This window comes from Euleptes europaea, chromosome 3 (assembly GCF_029931775.1).
Source record: "Euleptes europaea isolate rEulEur1 chromosome 3, rEulEur1.hap1, whole genome shotgun sequence".
Taxonomy (NCBI): Eukaryota; Metazoa; Chordata; class Lepidosauria; order Squamata; family Sphaerodactylidae; genus Euleptes; species Euleptes europaea.
This window is the reverse complement of record NC_079314.1, coordinates 91,452,360-91,478,773: the sequence shown is the minus strand read 5'-3', so window position 1 is coordinate 91,478,773 and position 26,414 is coordinate 91,452,360. Positions and strand designations below refer to the sequence as shown.

The 26,414-nt window shown below is 48.2% G+C and overlaps 1 protein-coding gene across 1 annotated transcript; it reads right to left on the bottom strand.

Annotated features, from left to right (window-relative positions):
* Positions 1 to 26,414, bottom strand: PLA2G6 (phospholipase A2 group VI). The gene is made up of 16 exons (XM_056846750.1): positions 26,202 to 26,414; positions 25,104 to 25,319; positions 21,962 to 22,145; positions 18,377 to 18,564; positions 16,900 to 16,996; positions 15,202 to 15,384; positions 13,875 to 13,983; positions 12,958 to 13,128; positions 12,261 to 12,348; positions 11,811 to 11,974; positions 9,733 to 9,883; positions 8,895 to 9,031; positions 8,217 to 8,371; positions 7,211 to 7,378; positions 2,000 to 2,073; positions 1 to 164 (listed from the first exon to the last, which is right to left on the bottom strand). Exons 1-16 carry the CDS (start codon positions 26,408 to 26,410, stop codon positions 20 to 22), a joined length of 2,439 nt encoding a protein of 812 aa, XP_056702728.1. The 5' UTR covers positions 26,411 to 26,414; the 3' UTR covers positions 1 to 19.

The window sequence follows — 26,414 nt, the reverse complement described above, 5'->3', positions numbered from 1 at the left end:
CACCAAGTCTTGCAAAACTTCAGGGAATTAGGAACTGATCTACTAACTGCTTGATTTCATCCCAATGATGGTAAATGTAGAGCTGAGTTTCCCACAGTAGGTTCACCAGGACGGTATCACTCACCTCATCCAGCATGACGTCGGTTTCTAGCTGGGGGTTGAACCTGTGGACACCATGAAGGAATTACCACATGGAAATCAGAGCAGCCATTTTGTCCATACATAGAGATTAGGGAAATCAGGGTGAGAAGGCAGACAGAGAAGAACAGTCTCTGAGACAGAAAGGTGTGGGAGACAGTAAAACAGAGAGAAAACCAAATACGCATGGAAGCACTCTGCAGTGCTACAGATAGCACTCTGAAGTGGGACAGTGGGTGACTCGGGTCCAGATCACTATTGAGTCACCAAATGTTTACAGTTATTTATATCCTGCTTTGCTCCTCAATGGGGACCCAAAGCAGCTTGCAATATTATTTTCACCTCCTTTGATCCGTACAATGTCCACTCTGTGAGGTAGGTTAGTCTGAGAGCGTTAACTGGCTCGAGGTCACTCCTGAAAGGAGCTTCTATGCCAGAGTGGGAATTCGAACCTGAGTCTCCCAGATCTCGGGTTCAGTACTTGATCCACTTCACCACACAGCCTTGAAACGTAGGGGAACTTCAGCAAGCAAACCCTGGCCCCTTATTCCTTCTGCCACCACGGCAATTTGATAGAAGTTACTGCCACTGCTGCCTGAAGCTTCTCGGGCACTGCGGATATAGCTGACTAGATGAGGGTACTACAGTTTGCAATCTGACATGCCCTGACTAACTTAGCAGTTTATCCAGAGATACACAAATGGAGTTTCCCTTTGTCCTTTGGGATAGCCTGGGTACCATGGTTCTTCTTAGGAAAGAATCAGTAGCTAACCCAGGCTGTCTCTTCTCAGGACTGGTCTTACCCTGCTCTGCAGACAGCCTATTCAGTTATCCATTACTACTAGGTTGGGGGAGGGGCTGTGGCTCAATGGGAGAACATCTGCTTAGCATGAAGAAGGTGTTAAGTATTGTGAAAGTCCTCTACTTAAGACCCTGGAGAGCTGCTGCCAATCTGAGTAGACAACACTGACCTTGATGGCCCAAGAGTCTGATTCACTAGAAGGCAGCTTCATGCATTCCTGTGTGTTTTCACACACCACTGCCATTCAGATTTCTCACATGCGCCATCAGCCTGCCTGCCCAGCCAGTGGGTGATCTTGAGCCAGCCATGCTCCCTCAACCTAGCTTACTTCAACAGAACTGTTTTATACAGAAGACTCATACAGCACTCCGAAACAGAACAGCGCTCTGTGTGTGTGTTGTGTCTGGTGCGGGCTGTCAAGTCGCCCCCAATTTATGGTGACCCTGTGAATTAACAACCTCCAAAATATCCTATAATTAGCAAGCTTGCTCAAGTCTTGCAAACTGCAGGCCATGGCTTCCTTTAGTGAGTCAATCTGCATCGCACTAGGCCTTCCTCTTTTCCTGCTGCCTTTTCCAGGCATTATTGTCTTTTCCAGTGAGCCTTGTCTTCTCATAATGTGACCAAAGCCCGATAATCTCAGTTTAGTCATTTTAGTTTCTAGGGAGAGTTCAGGCTTGATTTGATCGAAAACCCACTTATTTGTCTTTTTGGCAGTCCACGGTATCTGTAACTCTCCTCCACCACCACATTTCAAATGAATCAACTTTCTCCCTGTCAGCTTTCTTCATTGTCCAGCTTTCACCCATACACAGTAATGGGGAATGCTCTAGAAACCAGTAATACTCTGTATTGAGGCAGCCAGCTGTACTACCGTTCTGGACTGCTGGAATGCTCAGTACTTAACTGCTGGACAGCTACAAGAATGCTAGAGCCACAGGTGAATAATTTAAATTCAGCAAAAGCGACAGAGACTTGTGCACTGAACGGCAGAGGATCAAAGCTCAAGCACAGCTCCTGCTGACCCCCACAAGGCATCGACCTATACAAGTCACGTACCTGAAATAACGGGCCTCTACCATCTCACACCAGGCTTTTGAATGATCCACCACTGGGCCATCTGAATCAGTGCACTGCAAAGAAACATTGCTACGATAACTGAATGACCTGTTTGCGTCCATCCTACAAATCACATTTTCAGCAAGGCACCAAATAAATGTAAACATATTATACCAATTTGTCTTGGAACGTGTTAAGTGTCCCCTAACCAATACTTTGGACTTTGCCGCAGAACATAAAACAACAGGCTGCTTTCCTTCACATGATTTCTCACTGAGTTTTCAGGGCCTCCATTACACTGAGTTAATGAGTCATCTGTAATGACTATTTAGTGGTAGCAACTGGCTAATTAGATCAGAGAATGCATCATTGCCACTTAAGGCCTGGTAATTCCAGCCAACTTCACTGCTGGCAGTGGACAAGGAAGGGGAATTGGAGCAGCCCAACAGCCATTTGAAATATACCCTTACAGTTCAACCAGTGATGCTGACCCTCTACAGCTGCTAGTGGCCTTAACTGTACAACCTATAGATAGGGGCCATGCAGTGCTATGACCCCCCCACACGCACTGGAAAGAGTACAATGTCATTGCAAACTTACATTGAGTTACAATCTTCTAAGCCCGCGGACTTCAATGGACTTAGAAGGGTGTAACTCTGTTTAGGATGGCACTGCATATTTGACACTGAGAAAGGACCATCCTGAGAATTTTCCTTTTTAAAAAAGAGTAAATTTGTATTATTTGAGGATACAAAGACAAGCTGTAAAAGTGTGTGATCACCACCGGGTGAAACAGCAGAAGCTACAAAAGCAGGCGAATACATGGCCTTTGCATTTTTCTAAGGCAGGGAGGGAGGGATTAGGCTGGTTAGATATTTGCAAATAAATTAGATTTTTTTTTAAAAAAAAAACTGATTCCACCATTTTTGCATTTAACACGTGAAATATCCAAAGAATGTTTACATTTTTGTGAGCAATCTTTATAATTCACTTATTACATCAGCTAAGCAAGACTTTGAACAAACATTTGGATTTCCAAGTAGATACAATTTTTCCAATATGTGAGGGAGTTGGAAGTTTTAATTACTAGAGAAGAAGTCAGGACAAGCTGGAACGTGTCCAGAGGAGGGCAACAAAGATGGTCAGGGGTCTGGAGACTAAGTCCTATGAGGAAAGGTTGAAGGAGCTGGGTATGTTTAGCCTGAAGAGGAGAAGACTGAGAAGGCATATGATAACCATCTTCAAGTACTTAAAGGGCTGTCATATAGAGGATGGTGCCGAATTGTTTTCCTGCTCTGAAGGAAGGTCATCTTGAGCTTTGGGTGTTTCTCGCCCCATTTGCTTGGAGAGGCAGGACTAAAACACTACTTCCTGTCTGGTGGGTGAGGAACCCAGGTCACCTTCCTTGCCACAGCTGTTGGCCTTCCTACAGGACAGAGTACGTCAAAATCTCAGAGCATCCACTCTCCGGAAGCAGATCTCAGCAATTGCCTCAGTATGCCCAAAGCTTGACAGGATTCCGTTGTCTTCTCATCTGCAGGTGAAAGCCTTTATCAAGGGAGTGGCGCAATCCACTCCCCCTGTTGCGAATCATTTTCCCACTTGGAGGCTAAACACGGTTCTATTAGCTCTCACCAAGAAACCATTCGAGCCAATGAGGGAAGTTCCCCTACGTCTTCTCAGAATGAAGACATTGTTCTTAATGGCGGTCACCTCGGCCAGACGCATGTCGGAATTGGGAGCACTTTCCATACACAAGGACCTATGCATATTTCACAAAGACAAGGTGGTCCTTCGAACCGACCCCTCCTTCACTCCCAAAGTGAACACACATTACCACTATGCTCAGGAGATCCATCTCCCTTCCTTCTGCCCCAATCCAACCAACCCCAAAGAACGCAGCTGGCATACCTTGGACCTACGTTGGGCGCTGACCATATACATCTCACGGACAGTTACAATCAGGAAGACGGAGTTCCTTTTTATCTCAATATCAGCTCCCAACAAAGGCATGAGCATGTCCTGCCAAGCGATAAGTTCGACCATTCGCGGCTGTATCAGAGAAGCATATCTGGCCAGCGGCTTGCACGTACCATCCGGCATCACCGCACACTCCTTGCGAAGCGCTGCTACCTCAGCCGCCTTCTTTAAGCAAGCTTCCATGGAAGAAATCTGTAAGGCGGCTATGTGGTCCAATGTCTCCACGTTCATCAGGCACTACCGTATCAATACCATGGCATCGGCAGAAGCAGCCTTTGGGAGACGGATTCTACAACATGTGGTGGAAGACGATGACAACTAATTCCCACCCGAAACAATTGCTCTTGGAGATCCCAAAGCTCAAGATGACCTTCCTTCAGAGCGGGAAAGGTACGTTGTTTACTCACTGAGAAGGTCCTTTCCGCTCTGAAAGAGAAGGTCATCTTGCCCACCCGGAGATGGCTTTTTTTTCTTTTCTTTTCTTTTTTTAATATAAATTTTTTATTGCTTTTTCCATAAAGTTGATACAATAATCCCATTCGATATACCATCTAGCTTATTTTTCCATATATAAACAATAATAGTACAATGCTGAATGGATATCCTCATAGTAAAATACATATATCAATTTGAACTCCCCCCACAACTTCCTCTAACCCATTCTTAATCCGGTCACTTCTTTGTATTACTCTTTGCCTGTCCTTCTAAAACAGTATATATTTATTTTTATTTATCTATTTCTTTCTTATATCCATGCATACGCCATAACTTTGTAACCCTATCTGATATGATTAATTAACATTGAAAAAATTAAAAATGCTAATAGAGTATAAATTATTCCAAAAACTAGGATAGAACTATACATACTTGACATTATCATGTAAAATAAAAAATATATATATTTCCCTACACCTCCCCTTATTCCCATTATTTTAATACCCTCCAACCCTTCATCCCTTCTTTTTAAAAGACTTCTTCTGTTGGGGGTTTCTACTGTTCTTTTCTTGCTTTCTCGGTATAGTCTCTTGAAGTTGATGGTGCCCAGTTCCATTAGAGGTGCTCACAACGATGGTCCTCCCTCAGCCGAGTGGGACAGCCTCAACCCCCCCCCCCCGGTTTTCGTTCCCAGGGGAGACTTTGGGAGTCAAACCGCACTCGGCAGCAGGAATTGCCTGCTCCACGTTCCACCTTTTAGGAACGTGGTCGAATCACTGAAAGTGACTCGTATCCAAAGCGCCTCCAGGTTCTCTCAAGAGCTCTTGAGAGAAGTTGCGATCAGATCAGCCATCTTGCCGGAAGTTCCCGGAGATGGCTCTTCATCTTCCAAGGGTGGCTAACCAACGAGACTCAGCCAAACAATTACTGGTGTACAAAGATAATTGATACTAATGCACAGAGTCCTTGTTAATGTTTGTGGTTTAACCAGTTAGTTGTGTTCCTGTTTTATAAATGTTATTATTAGATTCCTGTCTCTTATGAGCTTGCTGAAGAAAAACTGGAAGTTCAGGCGATCCTCGCCCACCAGACACAGAAAGTTGCTTTTTAGTCCTGCCTCTCCAAGCAATGGGGCGAGAAACACCCAAAGCTCAAGATGACCTTCTACTTCAGAGCGGAAAGGACCTTCTCGGTGAGTAAACAACATACCTTTCTGTTGCCCAGAAGGTCGGACCAGAACCAACGGGTTGAAATTAAATTAAAAGAGTTTCAGTCTAGACATTAGAAAGAATTTTCTAACAGAGTGGTTCCTCAGTGGAACAGGCTTCCTCGGGAGGTGGTAAGCTCTCCTTCCCTGAAGGTTTTTAAGAAGAGGCTAGATGGCCATCTGTCAGCAATGCTGATTCTATGACAGGCAGATCATGAGAGGGAGGGCATCTTGGCCATCTTCTGGCCATGGAGTGTGGGTCACTGAGGGTGTGTGTGTAGGGGGGAGGTAGTTGTGAATTTCCTGCATTGTGCAGGGGGTTGCACTAGATGGACTAGATGACCCTGGTGGTCCCTTCCAACTCTATGATCCTATGAGTCTATGATTCAGGAAAAACATTAGTAAAGCAAAGAAATCACAACACCCTGGGAAGGATGAACTTACCAGAGAGTCATATAAAACTTTGATGAATGTGCCATTAGATCCCTTGACATAACTTAGTTATGACTAACGCCAAATATCTTTCCATATCTTGAAGCAGTGGCAAAAGCAGTATTATTCTGAGGGTAAAGGTCAAGTAGAAGCAAAATGCCATCATCCAATTTCTGTACTAAACGGAGTTTCTAAAGTTTAGGAAACTATTCTTGTTATAAGATGGAACAAAATAAGCAACTATATTAGCTGGGACCAGACGCGTTGGACTCTTGAAGGTATGGCCCATGTCGGGCTCACGACAGTGTCCCTCAAGAAGAATATTTATTGAAATATGCCAGCAAGGCCCTTTTGCCATTTACGTGGGCCAAACTGTCTCTATACAAGAGAACAGAGACGTGAAATGAGACATTAAAAATAACCTGGCCAGGAGAAATGCGGACTTGCCAATACTTTAAATAAATAAAAATATCACACAGAAACCATCAAGGGAACCTTTCATTAATGTAAATATTTCGGGAAGAGATCTGAGAGTTGCCCTGCTTCAACAACAGCTTCACGGAGGACTCCAGCAGCACTGAGCCCAAGTCTGTTAAGCCAACGTAGGACCCAAGTACAGAGAGCCACCGACCTTCCTTTGGCATTTATGTACACTATTCATCTTGATGTGCCCGTTTAGCACCCGCTAAGAGCGGGTCACATCTCCACCGTCCTTCCTGTGGCTTTTATGTACACTGGTCGTCCGGAGCTGCAGCAGCTGCATCAGGCTCCCAAGGAGCCACCACGCTGGCCACAGGGCCCCCAGAAGGCCCACCGATGATAAGTACTCTGCGCCTGCACATACAATTTATTTGGGGGGAGATTTAACCCCCCCCCCCACACACACACACAAATGTACCTTTAAAAATGTTGAGATTTTTCTAAAACCTGTAAGGTCTTCCAAGTTTGGAGAAAAATCTAATTTCGGTCAGTGTGGCCCTGATCTGTGGATTTAGATATCCGCAGATGGGAGACTGCACTTCAGAAATAGATACACAGATGATATACTTTGAACTCCAAAGTTCCTTATATTCCTAAAATGGAGACTCAGTCAACATCTGAATTCCCACAAAGTACCTCCAATTCATGGGTCCATCCCTTTGCCCTCCAATACTCACACAGTCCACCACCAGCTTTCCCAGTTCCTTGGCCCCGTAGACAGTCCTTGCCAGTTCCCAAGGGTTGGAGGGGCGGAAAACATCCACTGAGCTCACAGGAACCTGTGGGGCCCTTCCAGTCCCAAGAGAGACTACCACGCCCAACTTCTTCACCTCATGAGCATTACCCTGGAAGGATGGAGAAATATCCTTTGGTTAACAATAGCAGTAGAAAAGAGCAAGAGTCCAGTAGCGCTTTAAAGACTAACAAAATTTCTGACAGGGCTTTCTGAGCTTTCATGAGCCACACCTCTCTTCTTCAGATATTGGTTAGCAATAGTGAACTCATTCTTCATGCCCAGAAGAGGGGGAGGGGGATGAGCTACATTTGCTGCATTTGTTCCAGTGCCCCTGGAAGATATTATTTAATACATAGGTTCGACAGAGTAAGCCAGCCCTTTCAACACAATTTCACAAATTATGTTCAAATCCTGTACCGCAACGAGGATGTTAGAACCAGAAATCTTCAACTACGGTACAGCAGTCAGAAAGTCAACCCAGGATCTGGAAGATTCAGGCTCAAATTCCCACTCTGCCATGGAAGCTCACTGGCTGACCTTGGGTCAGTCTCTCTCTCTCTCTCTCTCTCTCTCAGCCTAACCTGCCTCACAAGGTGGTAGTTGTGAGAATAAAACTGAAGCAAGGAGAACTATGTTGTAAGCTGCTTTGGGTCCCCACTGGGTAGAAAAGTGGTTTATAAATCAGCTCCCAACTGCACTGTGCAACATGGAGCACCGGCATCTAGTGCTTTATTCTGAAAAGAGGCCCGTACAACCGGATGTCTCATTTAGAGGCCAGCAAATGAACTAGCTTTTAGCCTGCTACAATGCAGACATGCAAGGATTCCTGTGGCCCCTTGACGACTAGCAAATGTATCCTGCCCTAGGCTTTCATAGGCCAGGGCCTACTCTGTCGTAAGAAAGCAGAGAAATGCTTTGACGGAGGCCTCCATGGGATGGAGCCACACCTTCAGGATTAAAGACTTGTTGTAGTCATTGATCTCCGTCATGGCAGCCAAAGTTGGGTTGTTAGCCAGCAGCCCTCCGTCCAGAAACCGCCCGATAGGTCGAAAATAAGTTGGAGCAGCTCCACTGGAGCGGGCAGCCTGCCACACCAGCTGCTCTGCAAGGGAGAAAGGGAGAAAGGGAGAAAGGGAGAAAGGGAAAAGAGCAATACCTCCACCCACCTCGGCCACCTTGGGTACATGCAGCCAGGGCAGTAACTACAATGGCTTAGCCTTTATATACTGCTTCAGTGCTTCACCTACGTTGTCTCTGTTTTCCACACAAGGAGCCTGTTACCAGGGGGAAGGGGCAGGAATGCCCACCTCTTCCCTCGGCTCCCTGATCCTGGCTGCCATCTGACTCTCACTTGTTCCTATGGCCTTAGATCAAGAGGGGAGGGGGTTCGTAGTCACCCAAGTCCTCCTTTGGCTCATCCCCTTCCTGCACTGCCTGGAGCAGGTGGTCAGATGCGTCTTCGCCGGCCATTTTAATGGCCTTTTTAAGAGCAACATTTGGTACAACATTGTACAGCTTGGGCACCAGAAGAAGGAGAGGCAAGCATCTACCCTTCCCTTCTGCCCGGCCCTCCTTTAGTCCCTCGAGTTGCTTTGGTCCCAGGTCCTGGAAGAGAGAGCATTTACCTTCTGGTTTGGTCAGTTCCGGGAACAAGGCTGTTGTCCTGTAGCGGGACTTGGCTTTAGCTTCCGGTGGATTATAATTCCGAAAGAGGTGGAGCTCGGCAGGTTGCCGGTCACATAGAGTGGCTGTCAACATGACCCTGTTAGAGACCCAGAGAGATGACATTGGGAGCCCAGTGGGGCAGAGTGATAGGCTGCAATACTGCAGTCCAAGCTCTGCTCACGACTTGAGTTCGATCCCTACGGAAGTTGGTTTCAGGTAGCCGACTCAAGGTTAACTTAGCTTTCTGTCCTTCCGAGGTTGGTAAAATGAGTACCCAGCTTGCTGGGGGTAAAGGGAAGACGACTGGGGAAGGCACTGGCAAACCACCCCGTAAACATAGTCTGCCTAGTAAATGTTGGGATATGACATCACCCCATGGGTCAGGAATGACCCGGTGCTTGCACAGAAGATTACCTTTACATTTTGGGCTGTGGCTCAGTGGTAGAGCATCTGCTTGGCATGCAGAAGGTCCCAGGTTCAATCCCTGGCATCTCCAGTTAAAGGGACTAGGCAAGTAGGTGATGTGAAAGACCTCTGCCTGAGACCCTGGAGAGCCACTGCCGGTCTGAGTAGACAATACTGACTTTGGTGGACCAAGGGTCTGATTCAGTATAAGGGAGCTTCATGTGTGTTCATGTGTGTGTTCCCCTCTTGCCTAGATACTGCCCTTGACAGAGCTCAACGTCTGTGAAGGATATGAAAAGGTGGAGACAAGTGGGTCAGGAAGGAGCTATGATAAATGGGTCAGGAAGGTACTCTGATAAACGCTCTGCCAGCACAGCTCTAGTTGGGGATCACCTGGGTTTCCTGAAATCCGTCATTTTGGTGTATTCTCCAAACTCCTTCTTCAAAAAATCCTCCAGGGGCTGCGACTCATAGGGTCGGGACCCTCGAAACACTTCATCTTTCATGCGGAAATACAAGCAGCGCATGTAGTCCATAGGCTTCCCTGCAACGCAGAAAGGTATTATCAGGACAGAAAACTGACGAGGCAAGCAAAATGGCACCTTTTTAAAAGCTTCAACAGCACACTTGACGCTGCAAACAGTGGCAGAAATTATAGCAAGTGTGCTGTAGGGGTCAGAGTGCTGGCCTAGGACCTTGGAGATGCAGGTTCAAATCCCTGCTCAGCTGCGGAAGCTGGGTGTGTGACCTTGGGCTGGTCGCTTTCTCACAGCTTAAACTACCTCGAGAGAGGTGGCTGTGAGAATAAAATAGTGAAGTGGAACATTGAGAAACTCCTTGGCAGGCCTGGGGGAAAATGCACGAAATAAATTACTATTGCAAGTAAAATAAAATGCAACTTAGAAAAGCTAAATGGAAAAGACAGGTTTTAAGAAGAGATTTTGAAGACAGACATTCAGGAGACATATTCTGTATTACTGAAAAGATAGAGACATCTGAACAGCATCAGAGTGTCTGAAAACACACAGCAAATGCCCTGTAAAAGAGGACTTGCAGCAGAAAGACCAAAACTCGCATTTGACTGCAATGCGAGAAACAGTCATAAGGGGGAATAAAAGAAGAAGAGGAATAATCATTGCTAGAGGGGACATAACAGGGAGAGAGAGTCAGAGGGCTGAGGCCATGACGGACTTTGCCACTTGCGAAGCGGGACGGAACCCAGTGGAGATTCCTGTGCCAGTGCTTCATCCACTCCAATGGGAAAGGACTTGCTTTGCATGCAGAAGGTCCCCGGTTCAATCGTTGACATCTCCTGCCACAGGCTCTTGGCCAGAAGGGCTGGGGAAACACACCCGCCTCCCTTGGAGAGCTCTTGTCAATCAAACCAGAGGGTCTGGGGCTAGATGGATCAATGACCTGATTCAGTACAGCAGCCTCCGTATGTAGGGAGACGAAGAGTGGCTGAATGGGACCAGTGGACAGATAGGACTGTTCACAAGGTACACTGGCAGGATGGAGGGGGAAACTGGGCAAAACATTATGTACGTGAAATAATGTACCCTGCGCAAAACATTGCTGAAAGCCAGATTCTGTACTAGGATCATGACTATTCTTTTTAAATTAAAGAAAAGCAGTTTCTGACCTACATTTGCAGAGTACTGCCTAAAAATGCACACACTCTGCCTGTTGAAGGCTCAAAAGCCGAAGGAGACCTTGTGTGGGGAGGGAAGGAGGGAGCTTCAGCATCCCCACTCTGCAATGAAGGTCAAACTCTAAACAAATCCAAATATTGTACATCAAACTGAACGGTGCATCTCAACACACACAGCCTGGCTGCTGCAAGGCAATCGGGCAACAATAACAAAAGAAACCTCCTTTGCAATCATTCTGCATTCTGGGGAAGGGCCATGGCTCAGAGCATCTGCTTGGCATGCAGAAGGTCCCAGGTTCAATCCCTGGCATCTCCAGTTAAAGGGACTAGGCAAGAAGGTTATGTGAATAGACCCCTGCCTGAGACCCTGGAGAGCTGCTGCCGGTCTGAGCAGATAATACTGACTTGATGGACCAAGGGTCTGATTCAGTATAAGGTGGCTTCATGTGTTCATGTGCATAGCAAACTCTGAATTTGCGCTAGCCTGTGATTGGTAAGGGACTGTTCCTCAGAGGCAGAACATCTGCTTTGCATGCAGAAGGTCCCAGGTTCAATCCCCAACATCTCCAGGCAGAAGGATCAAGAGACAGCTGATGTGAAAGACCTCTCTCTGCCTGAGACCCTGAAGAGCCCCTGCCAGTCAGAGCAGACAATAAGGGTCTTGACAGACACAGTGTAAGGCAGTTTCCCATGTGCTTTGCATGTCAGGGAAAACTCATTAAGCAACAAATATTTCTAGCACAGCTGGCAAGACGGTTAAGAACACATGCAGACACCTCCAGGCCCACCAGCGAGCGCATGCGGCTCCCGAACTGCTTACCCTGCACAACAGTCAGTGCCAGGATCCCCCCTGTGCTAGTCCCAGCTATCCAGTCAAAGAGCTCCCGAATGGGTTTCTCTGCAATTTTCTCTATCGCAATGAGAAACTGGATGAGCACCAGGCCCCGGACACCGCCGCCGTCCAGGCTCAAGAGACGGTCTTGGCTGCAGAACAGAAGGGGGGGAAGCATTTAGCGCCAAACCCCAGCCACCCAAATACCCTGCCCCCAGCTTCAGACTGCGGCCAAGAAACCAAGCATCGAAACCCCATGGGATGCTCCAGGCCAGAGGGCAAATGTGCTTTTAGCCGGGGTGGGGGGGAGAGGAAAGGGGAGGAGAGCATTTCAACCTCAGAGCATAATTTCCGTCAGACTGACCGACAGAGGCTTATCTGTCAGCACAGAAGAGAGCAGACTACAGAAAGCGATCTCATTGACTCCGGCACACTTACGTCCTCTTCTCAGCAGCAGCGTCGGCCATGTCTGGGGCTTTCAGCAAGGCATTAAGCGAGGCAGAAACATAGATGACGTCCTGGAATCCTAGAAAGACACAGGAAGGGCAAAATACTCGTTTAGTAGCGTAGGAAGAGAAAGACATGGAGAACAGGGAGATTAGGAATTATGCTCTTTGCTACTGCCGTGGCCAGATTCAGTCAAGGTGATGCTGGCTTCTAAGAACTGCCAACCACACCTCAGTCAAGGCATTCTTGTGCCTTTTCCTGCCGTACGAATTCTGTCACTACTGCCATTCGGTGACAGAAAAAAGCAACACCTGCCAAAGATCTCCAGTACACACAACCATGAAAGAGGCAGGAGCCCTGGTTTTTACTGAACCAGGCAGCTCTCCCTGCTGCCCACCAAGCCAAAAACAAACAAAAAACATGAAAGAGAAGGAGGAGGAAAAGCAGGCAGCCACAGGATTTAGGGATAATCCCAACACTGTTCCACGTGGTCATTCCTTCCCAGGAAATGTCCACAGAGCAAAAAAAAACCTGAGTGCAATCATCATGTGATGACGTACAGCCAGGATTTATGCTCATTCTTATGTGCAAAATGCCTCCCGTGTTGGGATTTTCTAACAGATGAAGCGGTCCTACAAGAGGGAGAGAGCGAGAGACAGAGAGACGCAGGGCTAGGTAAGGAGGTTACCTAGGGTTGAGTTAGTGATCCTTGGGGGTGGTGGTCTTTCCGGGGAGGTGGAAGTAGATGGTACTGGTGAGGGTGGTGTGGCTGCCAAATGGAGGGCGGATGTGCCGGGAGGGTGGCAGCGTTCAGTCCCTATCGTTTTCAGCAGGTCTAAGAGCACCTTCCGGTTGGCACCTTCGCATAGTGAGGATATCACATGCGTTAGAGAGAAAACGATTAAATAAAGCAAACAGTTGCCAATGCAAGCGCGGAACCAACCCAGTCCCCGTTTGCACATGAGGGACTCATGGCTGGAGGTGCTTGCCTGAAGGGGGCCACCCAAGAACAGCAGTAAGAATAGCCAGCATGGTGTAGTGGTTAAGAGCGGTGGTTTGGAGCAGTGGACTTTTAATCTGGAGAACTGGGTTTGATTCCCCGCTCCTCCACATGGACGGTGGACTCTGATCTGGTGAACCGGGTTGGTTTCCCCGCTCCTACACACAAAGCCAGCTGAATGACCTTGGGCTAGTCACAGCTCTCTTAGAGCTCACTCAGCCCCACCTACCTCACAGCGCGTCTGTTGTAGGGAGGGGAAGGGAAGGTGATTGTAAGCCACTTTGATTCTTCCTTATGTGGTAGAGAAAGTCGGCATATAAAAACCAACTCTTCTTCTTCTACTACTACAGTCTTGTGGGGGGGGGGGCACTTGATTATCCATCCCTGCTTTAAGATGGTTGTTTGGTCTGTCCCAGGTTTCAGTTTTCATTGCCCTTTATTGGACAGAGCAAATCTGTACCCTCACATAGGAGACTGGAAGGCCTGCCCACAAAGGCATTCTCGCCACACACAATCACCAGAGCCCACGGGGTAAAGGCCCTTTTCCACAGGTTTTGCCCCATTCCCACGCTTGCCCTTCCCCAACCCCACAGCTGCCCTCTCACCTTTGCTTGTCCTGGCTGCCAGCAACCCTGGGGTCTCCCCAAAATCATTGGGCATCTCCACATCTGCTCCAAACACTATCAGGGCCTTGATCATATCCAGGTGGTCTTGCTAAGGAGAGGAAAAGAGCTGGTCAAGGAAAGGGAGGCATCCGCGCTCCTGTCTCCCCTCCTTCTACAACCTGCCTCCCCCTCTTTTCTCCTGGCCATCAGGCAGCTCATCCCCACCCAAAGAGCTTGGGCCCCGAAAACGTTGTTGGGTGGGAGAACAAACTGAGCTGGACGGGGTTGGGGGTTGGTGTTGGTGAAGGAATGTGAAACAAAGTTCTGGAAAAAATCAATATCAAGACCCTGGAGAGCCGCCACCAGTCAGAGTAGGTGAAACAGACCTTGATGGACTGATGTTCTGATTCAGTACAAGGCAACTTCATGTGTGTCCATGTGTTGTGGAATAAATATTTAAGTAGGGAATATGACCCTTACATTATAGGAAAGGTGCAACCATGCAAGGTCCACGCAAGGATCCCTAATGTCCATCTCTCTCCCCTCCCCACCCCCCAGCAGCCATTTCCAACACCAGGAAAGTTTATTCCTGGGATGACAGGACCCACGTGGGGTTACAGCCATACATGGGATGAGAGGCTGCAGTGGTGGGGAGAAGGGGGTGACATCACTCCCTTCTGCCTCTCGTGTCAGCAATCTGCTCGTGCAAGAGGCAGGAAAGAGCGATTTTCACCCCCTTCCTCACTGCAGTCCGCCAACCCATGTAGCTATTATTTCACGTGGGTCCCACGGCTATGGGAATAAACATTCCCAGGGTGGGAAGCAGCTGCTGGTGGGAGAGGGGAAAGCCAGGAAGACCCTCGGCCACCAGTGCTATCTGCTGATGGAGCTCAGACAGCCAGTGAGGTGTAGTGGTTAAGAGCGGTGGTTTGGAGCAGTGGACTCTGATCTGGAGAACCAGGTTTGATTCCCCACTCCTCCACATAAGCGGCGGAGGCTAATCTGGTGAACTGGATTTGTTTCCCCACTCCTACACATGAAGCCAGCTGGGTGACCTTGGGCTAGTCACAGCTCTTAGAGCTCTCTCTGCCCCACCTACCTCACAGGGCGTCTGTTGTGCGGAGGGGAAAGGAAGGTGATTGTAAGCCGGTTTGATTCTTCCTTAAGTGGTAGAGCAAGTCGGCATATAAAAACCAATTCTCCTTCTCAGGATCAAAAACCTAAGAGTTGTCCTCCACAAGCTCTTTGCAATTTTGGAAAGGAGCCCCCCTGGCAGACTCCCACGTCCCCTCAGTCCCAGAACACCATCGGCTGGGGAGAAGCCCACCTTCATCGCCAGGTGCAGCGGAGTGTTGCCGTCCTTCCCTTTCGTGTTGGTCACGGCCCCGTGCGTCAACAGCACCATTGCGCAGTCGAAGCGCCCCCGCTGCACAGCAATGTGCAGCGCCGACTCCCCCGTCAGGCTGAGTGAGTTCACTTCGCAGCCGTACTCGATAAGTAGCTGGGCCATCTAGGTCCACAAGGAGAGAGGCGGATGGAAACAAGGTGCAATCAGGTCGTGGGCAGGACCACTTTTGTGCCTCCAAGTGCTGCTTTTGGGTAAAGGGGTTCACTACATGAGATGAACATTGTGCTAGGAACCCATCTCCAACCAAGAAGCGACACAGTAAGAATAGCAGCAGCAAAGTCAAGATTGTGGCGGCAGCTGGGGCAGCATCACCCAGTTGACAAAGACTCACAGCTGTTGTTAAGTCCTCCAAATGCTCTGCTGGATTAAAAGGTATTTAATGCCTTTTAAGAACCCAAAGAGCCCTAATGAGCCTCCTCTGAGAGGGAGTTTGGCAGAACTGGCACCCCCAGCCAAAAAAGCCCTGCACCTCATTACCAGCCTAGCCTGAGGAGGCCTAGGCTCTCAGGACTGGGGCTCAGGTTGATAATCCCAGTAAGTCTGAAGATGTCCACAGGGAAAGAGGCATCCCCTCCCCCCACAAACAGCTGGGAGTTGTTGCTTCCGGGAAGTAAAAGAAAGGCCATAAGCCACCACTTTACAAGAGAATCAACCCCAACGGCCTGGCAAATATTTACTGTGCACAATGACCTGAGCCTTGAGTAGGACGCTATAAGAATATATCTATGACTTGTAGACCCTTGTCCACAGCTAGACCCGGGGCTAATAGTTGGTGGGCTGCCTATCACCTGCTATCTGCTGGGATTCGTGCAAAGAATGCTGGATTAGGTAGACCTTTATCTGATCCAGCAGAGCACAAATGTGCCTACATTTAAAACATATTATTTTGCCTTAAGATATCCCGAGTGTGTGTTCTTAACCTGAAAATTCTAGCACACGTTTGTGCACCATGGAGATTCTACTTAAAAAAAAATCACACAAGGCCACCCACTTCTAATCTCCGTGCAGAGGACTGCAAACTGTACTTCAGAAGAGAGATTCCTGTACCTTTTTAAACAGTTGCACAGCAGAAAGAAATCCAGCAGATGCAGCTTCTCCCATTACTGCCTCATAAAAAAGGTAAAGGTCCCCTGTGCAAGCACTGGGTCATTCCTGACCCATGGGGTGACGTCACATCCCGATGTTTCCTAGGCAGACTTTGTTTTACGGGGTGGTTTGCGAGTGCCTTCCCCAGTCATCTTCCCTTTACCCCCAGCGAGCTGGGTACTCATTTTACCAACCTCGGAAGGATGGAAGCCTGAGTCAACCTTGAGCCGGCTACCTGAGACCGACTTCCATCGGGATCGAACTCAGGTCGTGAGCAGAGCTTGGACTGCAGTACTGCAGTTTACCACTCTGTGCCACGGGGCTCAGTACTGCCTCATAGGGGCAGTTAAAAATACAACCTGGGGGGAACAGCTTAAAAGACTCAAGAAATGGCAACCCCATTGACAGAGAAAAGCACTGGAAATGGGGAGGATTTCTTTCTGGAGAATTACTAGGGAGAGCAGGACTGCCAAGGAGCCAAGATGGCAACGTAAACTTTCCATCTGCAAAGGTGGCATTCTCGAGACGTACCTCAGCATTCTTGGCCCAGTGGAGAGGTGATGCTCCGTACCGTTGGTCCTTGTACTGAACCTGATTGACATCCATATCAAGGAGGGCCTTGGCACACCTGTAAGGAAAAGAATGAGGAGGGAAGCAATGATGTGACAAACACATCCACACAAACGTTTGGACATTCTGTAAACAGATCGGAGAGAATTTCAAGCGCCCATTAAGCAGTCCCTAGAAAACCACAAGGAAGGAAACATAATAGCTGGAACAGGTAAGTGGACAGCCATCATAAGCAGCAGGTGCGAGGATCAGTCAATGAGATGAATTCAATGTCATTTCAGAGTATAAAGTGTCATACACTTTTCAGCACCTGCAGAGGCAATTATTTACTTCATTTATTGTAAGAATGTCTATCCTGCAGGTGGCCTGCCTTCCATGAGATCGGCAGGCACACAGTGTGAATACGAGTCATTTTTTTTTAAACCACAACTTTTTTTCTTTAGTATGCAGAGTGTGTACTGTAATTAGGGACAGGTGAACCACACTGATTTCAGACTAGGAATGATCTACCAAGTCCCAATTATTTTCTGGCTGGGGGGAGGGTTCTTCTTGGCAAGCCTGGAATGCCACTCCCGGTCAACTAGTAGGCAAAAAGCCAATGGTACGATAAAAGAGAGCATATATTTATTAAATTAATAATATCTCTGCATTTAAAATAAACAATCTCTTGAAGCTAACATGAAACACATAGGGGTTGTTAATTTAATAAACATCTTCTCTTTCACTGCACCATTGGCTTTTCGCCTTCTTTTTTCTTGTTGACTGGTACAGCCCTTTTGTTTCTCTCTTCAGCTATGTTGTTGGCCTGTACTGGTGGGGGGATGGGTTCTTGGTGGGCCCTTCCTGCTACTGACTCTCAGAAGGCTACCTGGATAGTCCAGACTAGCCTGACCTTCTCAGAGCTTGGAAGCTAAGCAGGGCTGGCCATGGTTAGTATTTGGATGGGAGACCACCAAGGAAGACTGGGGTTGCCATGCAGAGGCAGGCACTGGCAAACCACCTCTGCTTATCTCCTGTTTTGAAAACCCCATGAGGGGTTGATTATGACTTGACAGCACTTTGCTATAAATTAAAAGTAAGCTACAGTTTAGGGCCTCATATTATGAGGGGCTTCTAAATACTAATAAATTACAATTGTCTAAATGACTTTTTGGGGAGGGGCTGTGGCTCAGCAGAAGTGCTTTATATGCAGACAGTTCAATCCCCAGCATTTCCAGTTAAAAGGACCAGGTAGGAGGTGCTGAGAAAGACCTCTACCTGAAACCCTGGTAGCCACTGCCAGTCTGAACAGACAATACTGACCTTGATGAACTGATGGTCAGATTCAGAATAAGAGAACTTTGTGTTTGTGTGTGTGTGTGTGTTAGGTATACAGCATATCCATATTAGAATAAATTCCTTTCTAGCATGCAGACTCTAGCAAAGTAAACAACCGTACCTCTTCTGGGAGTACTTCATGGCAACGTGGATGGGGAAGCCCAGTGTTCCCAAGGTGCTGCCCTTGGCTTCGACCTTCAAAAGCGAAATGACAGCTTCATCCTTGCCCAGCTGGCAGGCTAAGTGCAAAGGGGTTAGACCTTGGTTGTTGAGATGGTCCAAAGCAGCAGTTGACCTTCTGCCCAGCAGCTGGAACAATTGGACAGCATTAGCGGCTCTGAAAGAAGCATGACACAGCTCCCCTTTGTTCTTCCCATTGTAGGGGAATATCTAAAAGGTCTTTTCCATGTTCCATTTAAACAAAGGGAATGCTCTTCTATTACTATCTGAAAGTTTCCTGTAACGCAGCAGGGAAAACACATGTCCAAGAAAGAGACCAGTGTGGCAAAATCATATCTCCTTTTAATTTTATATACCGTATATACTCGGGTATAAGCCGACCCGAGTATAAGCCGACCCCCCAAATTTGAGGCCAGAAAAGGGAATTTCTTATTGACCCGCGTATAAGCCGAGGGTCAATAAGAAATTCCCTTTACTGGTAATGCTGCGCTCTAAAATGGCGGCTGCCATTTTAGAGCGCAGGGATGGTCTTGCCCCTGCCCCAGGTCGCCCTCCCACCAGCCTCCCGGGCCCTCCCAACCCACCCCGACCCCAGTGCCATCCAAGGGGGGGAGGGGGAAGAGCCCCTGAACCCCCTACTCACCGGGAGAGGCGCTCTAAAACGGCGGCCGCCATTTTAGAGCGGAAGGAAGAGGCCCAGAGAAGGCCCGCTGGAGGCCTGCGGATCAGTTGTAGAGTGGGAGGACCAGCCCTGGTGAGGTGGGCGAGGTGGGGGGGAAGAAACTGCCACTGCCGCCACACAGCAGAAGGCGCGGTGCGGTGGGGGTGGGCTGGGGGGAATTAGCTGGCCGGGGGGAGAGCCCTGGGGGGTGGGGGGAGTGCGCTGGGGGGGGGGGTGGGGGGAACCAGCTGGTCGGCTGGAGCGCGCTGGAGTGTGCTGGGGGGGTGGGGTGGGGAATCAGCTGGAGCGCTGGAGCGCGCTGGGGGGGTGGGGGGGAATCAGCTGGAGCGCTGGAGCGCGCTGGGGGGGTGGGGGGAATCAGCTGGAGTGCGCTGGGGGGGTGGGGGGTAATCAGCTGGAGCGCGCTGGGGGGGTGGGGGGTAATCAGCTGGAGCGCGCTGGGGGGGTGGGGAATCAGCTGGAGCGCGCTGGGGGGGTGGGGTGGGGAATCAGCTGGAGTGCGCTGGGGGGGTGGGGGGAATCAGCTGGAGCGCGCTGGGGGGTGGGGTGGGGAATCAGCTGGAGCGCGCTGGGGGGGTGGGGGGGAATCAGCTGGAGCGCGCTGGGGGGGTGGGGGGGAATCAGCTGGAGCGCGCTGGGGGTGGGGTGGGGAATCAGCTGGAGCGCGCTGGGGGGGTGGGGAATCAGCTGGAGCGCGCTGGGGGGTGGGGAATCAGCTGGAGCGCGCTGGGGGGTGGGGAATCAGCTGGAGCGCGCTGGGGGTGGGGAATCAGCTGGAGCGCGCTGGGGGGTGGGGTGGGGAATCAGCTGGAGCGCGCTGGGGGGTGGGGAATCAGCTGGAGCGCGCTGGGGGGGTGGGGAATCAGCTGGAGCGCGCTGGGGGGGTTGGGGGGGAATCAGCTGGAGCGCGCTGGGGGGGAATCACCTGGAGCGCTGGAGCGCTCTGGGGGGGTGGGGGGGAACGCGCTGGGGGTTGGGGGGAATCAGCTGTCCGGGGGGAGCGCGCTGGGGGTCAGTGGGGGGGAATCAGCTGGCCGGCAGGAGCGTGATTCAGGCGGCTCCGAAGGAGAAACCGCCCAATTACCGTATTGACCCGTGTATAAGCCGAGTTGGGATTTTTCAGCCTTTTTTGGGGGCTGAAAAACTCGGCTTATACACGAGTATATACGGTATACATGATTCCCTCTAGGGAGTTGGGATTTATATTGCCTGATCAATTTGAAAGGGCTAGATTATAACAGTACTGTTATATGATCTTGAAGGGTTTGTTCATCTCTTGCTATTGAAATAAACTCCCTGTTGAAGATCCCATAGTATTTTCGTATTCTGACTGTATCAAGATACAGAAGGGCTTTTACGCTGGCCTATTTGAAGGTCTTTCCTTCAGCAGTTACAACAGAAAGGTACTTTGGAATATCACTTTCTGATAGATTATGGGTCTCTGGATTGATACTATTGATCATATACTTCTTGAATGCCCTTGGTTTTTAGACATTAGAAATAAGTTGATTGGAAAGAATATTGTTTCAGTGGACACCAATGTTTTGTGGTTGCTAAGTGATAAAGAACAACAAATGACTTTGCAGGATGCAAAATATTTGATAGTAGCGATAGCTCGACGGACCTGTATACCCTATTAGTATTTTAGTTGTGTTTCCTGTTTGTGACTTTGGTCGAACAAACAGTAACGCAAGTAAGAACGAATGATTCCAATTACACAGTTTACAGTAGGGAAATAAAGGGAAAGTTATCCCATTAAAAAAATGTGTTTCCTTTTGCTCTACATTTTATAATCCAACATAACTGGTTTACTGTACCATTTCAGCTCCCTGCCAGGTTTTCTTAATAGACTCATCAGTTCTGGGTGCTTTGGCAGCTATGTAAATTCTTGCGGCACATAATAGGTCTGTAACTCATTCCAGATCACATATTTCAATCCCACTTTTAAAAAATATATATCAGAAAATTGGCTCTCTTGACAATTCAAATCCTATTTCTTATCACTGTTTTCCAATCATGGATTAATTTTCTTGCATCCATACAAACATAGAGCCTGCTGGCTCCTTTTTGCATCTTCAAAATTTTGCACAGACTAGATTATAGATTGGGGTGTATGTTAGGAAAAGAAAAACAGAATCAAGTTCCATTTCAGAGTTATGCACAATAGATGTCAAGGGATATTGCACAAAACGCATTTCCACCGTTCTTTTGAAACAGTGATCTGCTAGAAGTCCTTTCTTCTATTTAAGCTGGTATGGATGAGTTGCCAGGGATTCCCCTTCATCACCTCCTTCTACAAGCTTAATAGAATGAAGAACTTGTCAATATATGATCTGGTCCCTATTTGGCTGTACTTCATAGTTTAAATAATAATCATATCTCTTACTTGGAAGTAAAGATAACTCTGTGTAAACTGCCTCTTCCACAGAAATTCAAAGGAAAGACAAAAAAACTGGGGGGGGGTCAATCCCCCCTGTATTATTTCACCAACTCCCTCCCAGCCTGTCAAATTGGGGGTGGGGAAATCAGATTCAAAACTGCCTGGAGGTCATTTGCAGGACAGAACAAGCAGGCAGAGGAAGAATTCAGCACTCCTCACTGTTCAATCCCCCCATTAGCATTATAAGGCAAACATGAGGTTTGGAACCTCAGATACGTCCCATAATACCTTTGAGTTGACACACAAGGACAGTCCCGTACTGTTTACACATTTGGGAAATGGCCTCTTTTTGGCACCCATATTGGGAAAGTCCTGTACCCATTTCCTCTGCTAATGTAACATGGCATGTTCCCCTCTGTCTTTCTCCTTGTAGGGGGAAAGTTACCTTCTTTCTAATACCTCACCTCTATGATCTTGGGGTTATTCCCTCGGACAGCATAGTGGAAGACGGTGTCCCCGTTTCTGTCCGTGAGATCCACTCGGGCATGGCATTCCTCCACCAGCTCCCGCAGACAGTCAATGTCTCCTTTCTGACAGGCTAAGTGCAGGGGAGTGCAGCCATCCTCACAGTCATTGCTGTTTATGCAGCTGCAGCACAAGGTGAACGAAGACCGTGGATGGGGTCAGGCCCGAGTGCAAAACCAAGCAGAACCTCATATACCCGCCCCCCCCGAAAAAGTGTCTGCTTCAAAAGCTCAGTGCCATGATTTATTGCCAAGTGTCAAAACTGAAAACAACATCTGCCTGGATTCATACTAGAAGAACTTCTCCTTGGTAGCTCTAGATGCCCTCTTGATCACTTCTCGTAGCATTTTAAAACTCCCGAGTCATATATAAAGAAACAGATAGAATACGTTATTTACGATAATCCCTTCATCTTCCAGATACTGGCCCAACACTCTAACCATTACACCACACTGAAAATGTTACATGTGGGGCAGGTGTCCACTGACTATTTTTATATGGCTGTGTCTGACTGCGCAAAAATTGGGGGGAAGTGTTTTATAAAAAATCAGTTGTATCTTCAACTCCCTAGAAGCTCTAAAGTTATTCTTTTAGGCGCCGTTTTTATTATGGTGTTGTTGTTGTTTTTAAACAAAGGAGTACCTAAGTAAGGTTTTATTTTGGCATCCAAAATGGCTAAGATCTAATTGTGAATGTGTGGTAAATATGAATATCAGCAATCAACAAAGTTGGGCCAATAGCCAAACTTTTAAAATTAAGCCAAATCATACATTTGAAAGATGGGAGGCAAATTAATGTTCTTGTCTTTGACAGCCTGGAAACATTTTCTTGTGTTTTTTTGGCAGCAGAAACTGAAATCGTATTTAAATGTGTTCAGTCATTCTGTCAGAGGGGTAGCTGTGTTTGTCTATTGCAGTAAAATAAAACAGAAGTCCAGGGGCACCAGAAAGATAGATTTGTTATGCTCAGTTTTCAAATCAGATCTGACCTAAATGTTTAATTTTCTACACATGCAACTTGGAAATGGAGGGAAGGCGGCATGGTATAGTTTGATCTCAGAAACTAAGCAGGATCAGTACTTGGAAGCGAGACCACCAAGGAAGGTTCTGCAGAGGAATGCAATGGCAAACCACCTCTGCTTCTCTTACTTGCCTTGAAAGCCCCTTGCTGGGGTCTCCATATGACGGTTGCGACTTGATGGCACTTTACATACATATAATTTGGAAGTGTCAGTTTTTTTCACCCTTTCTGTTTATATTTGTACAAGTGTTTCTTTAAAAACCTTAGTTGAAAAAAGCTCATTGTGTAATATTCCCTGAAGTCTACCACCATCCTATCCATTTAGCATTCTTATTATGCACTCCCTGTACAGAACATTTAAGTGACCACATTCACTGATTAGAAAACTATCGACGATTTGCCCAAGGTCACCCAGTGGGATTAACTGCTGAACAAGATCTTCGGCCTGGATTTCCGAACCCACAACCAACCCTCCAGACCAGGGGTCGGCAAACTCATTAGTCAAAAGAGCCAAATATCAACAGTATAACGATTGAGATTTCTTTTGAGAGCCAAATTTCTTAAACTTAAACTATATAGGTAGGTACACTGTTTATTAACTTAATAAACTTTAATTAAAGTTTTAAGTCTTAATTAAACTATAAGTACACTGAATAAAACTTGATATCATACTTAATAATGATCTTATTTATTGATAAAAATTAAATTGTAAGTCCCTGCCATTTCCCCCTCCCCGTCCGGAGTCCTCGTCTGGAGGCCTGGTCTACCGCCATAAAAGCCTATTGGTAGACCTGGCCTCCGGCTGAGTCCCATTGGGAGGCCAGGTCTACCCATTGGCTTTCTTGGCAGTAGACCTGGCCTCCGAAGGCCCATAGAAGCCAATTGGTGGACCTGGCCTCTGAAGGGGGACTTTTTCCCCTCCTCGGAGTCCAGGTCTACCACTAAGAAAGCCAGTGGGTAGACATGGCCTCTGAGGAGGGAAAAAAGTAAGTAAGGTATCCATAAAATTAAATCATGACAATGACTGACAAACAATGTGAACAATGTGAGCAAACTTCTAGATTCACAGATGCAGTAAACACATGAGAACATAAGAAAGGCAGTGATGGATCAGACCAAGGCCCCAGTGCAGCATCATTGTCCTGCCTACGTTCCATAGCACCTGATATAATAGGCCTGCTCCTCTGATCCTGGAGAGAATAGGCATGCATCATGACTAGTATCCATTTTGATTAGTAGCCATGGATAGCCCTCTCCTCCATGAACAGGTCCACTCTCCTCTTAAAGCCCTCCAAGCCATCACCACCTCCTGGGGCAGGGAGTCCCACCATTTAACCACGAGTTGTGTGAAGAAATACTTCCTTTTATCAGTTTTGAATCTCCCACCCTCCAGCTTCAGCAGACAACCCCGTGTGTCCCGGGTCGGGGGGCCCACCCCGCGCCCAGGGGCTTTCCCGCCACCCTCCACTTACCAAACAAGCCCCTGCGCTGGCTCCAAAGTGTGCCTCTTCCCGGCTTACAGGGACCCACAGGCCCAGAAGACGACGGGGGAACTGAGTCGGCGCGCAGAAGACGGGGCGCAGCGGCCCAGCGCTGCTGCCGGGGACGCGCCGCCAAAGGAAGCCCGCCCCGCCCAACAGCTGATAGGCGGGCAGGCCTGGGCCAGGAACCGCCCAGCCGCCCGCCCAGCAATCACGCGGCTAGAGGGGAGGGGAGGCTTTAGCCTCCCAACCATTGAGGGCAAGGGAAAGGGGGACACGGCCATTCTCTACGGCGGGGGGGGGGGAGACAGCGTGCCCGCTCGCCTGCTCTCTTGCGCTCGCTCCCTCTCAGGCGCGCCGGCTCTGCAGCCCGGCTGCCGGCACGAGCGGGCAATCCGAACCAAGTTTGGAGAGCCGCACTCAGGGGGCCAAAGAGCCGCATGCGGCTCTCGAGCCGCAGTTTGCTGACCCCTGCTCCAGACAGCTGAATACAGATCCAGATTCCAGTGCCTTTTACTCCTCCTATACCAGTAGCCAACTGCCTGCCATTCCTATTAGGAAGGCGCTCCAGGCACCATACCTCAGAATACGATTGTGCCGGAAGCTCTCCAGGAGTCCAACTTCGACCGCTATATGAGCCAACGACCAGGTGGGGTGGCTGCGAAAACAATCCGTCAGTTGCTGCAAGGTCTCCAGCGGCAAAGGTTCTCGATAGCTCTCATAGAACGGGCGCAACTGTTTTACATACAGGTCAAAATGCTGGATCGCGTCCGCCTCATTATCTATCTGGAAAAGCCTGTGGAGAAAATCATACTTGTTTAAAACAGTTATGTTTTGCCTTTACAACATCTGAGATAACTAATATACTTTTTAAATGTAACCACAGAACCAAAAATGAGAACTCAAAGTACAAGCTCTCACAACAAAAAAACTAAAACCACAAAACTCAGCAGCATGACTACCGTAGTGACTAAAAGCCTGATAGACAGGCAAGTTTGACATCCTCTCTGGAAGGCTTTAAAAAAGAAGAAATCTCCTACCCTCATAACTTTGGGGCTACTGCAAGAAAGGCCCTGCTCCTCACTGTGGATAATCTCTCTTCATACAGAGTAGGCACAAAGAACAGGGCAGGATAAAAGTGGGACTCATACAGGGGGGAAATAGCACAGGGATTCTCAGCCCATGAAAGACTTATGCACTTTCAGATTGAACCCAGAAGCTAACTGGCAACCAGTGCAATTGTTGCAAAATAGGCTGAACACACTCCAGCCTCTCAACATTCAACAGCAGGCAAGAAGCAGCATTCTCCACTGGTTCAAACTTCTGGGTATTCTTCAAGGGTAGCCCCACAAATGAGTGCCTGACAGTAGACAATCCTAGATAGGATGGAACAGAGTGCAGATCAGCCCTTCCTTAGATGAAAGGGTTCCTCTGGGATCGACTACACTAGGATGACATGTCATTCCCCCCCCAAAAAAATACCCCTTCAAGAATAAAGGAGATTACTGTTATGCTCTTGCATACCTACATATGCCCCTTCATGGCTTCAGAACTTACCTCTACAGTCATGTCCTCCTCCCCAAAGGAGAATCTGTACCCTCCCCACTGGGGCATGGGAGATCACCCTCTTTCATCCTTCTGCTCTCCGCCTTGAAAAGCGAAGGGCTCGAACACTCACCGGAAGGCAGCCACTTGGTTCTGCGGGTTAATGAAAAGGCAGTCCCAGGAGTGAGCTGAACTGTTGTCATACAGAATTATCCTGTCTTCCCATTTCAGACGGGTCCGAGTTGCGTACTCTGCCAAGGGTACCTCCTTCACCCGATAAGGGTTTGAGAACAAGTGGGTAACATTGCCAAAGGTGTTCATAAGCCGACCGAAGAACTGCATGTCT

Bases quoted from the DNA above. Each gene is read 5' to 3' on its own strand.
- PLA2G6 (XM_056846750.1), bottom strand. From the start codon at position 26,410: ATGCAGTTCTTCGGTCGGCTTATGAACACCTTTGGCAATGTTACCCAC. The intron at 13,129-13,874 runs GTGAGAGGGCAG...CACTATGCGAAG, and splicing joins GGCAGCCAGGACAAGCAAAG to GTGCCAACCGGAAGGTGCTC. The intron at 9,884-11,810 runs GTAAGCAGTTCG...TCTGCGTTGCAG, and splicing joins GGCACTGACTGTTGTGCAGG to GGAAGCCTATGGACTACATG.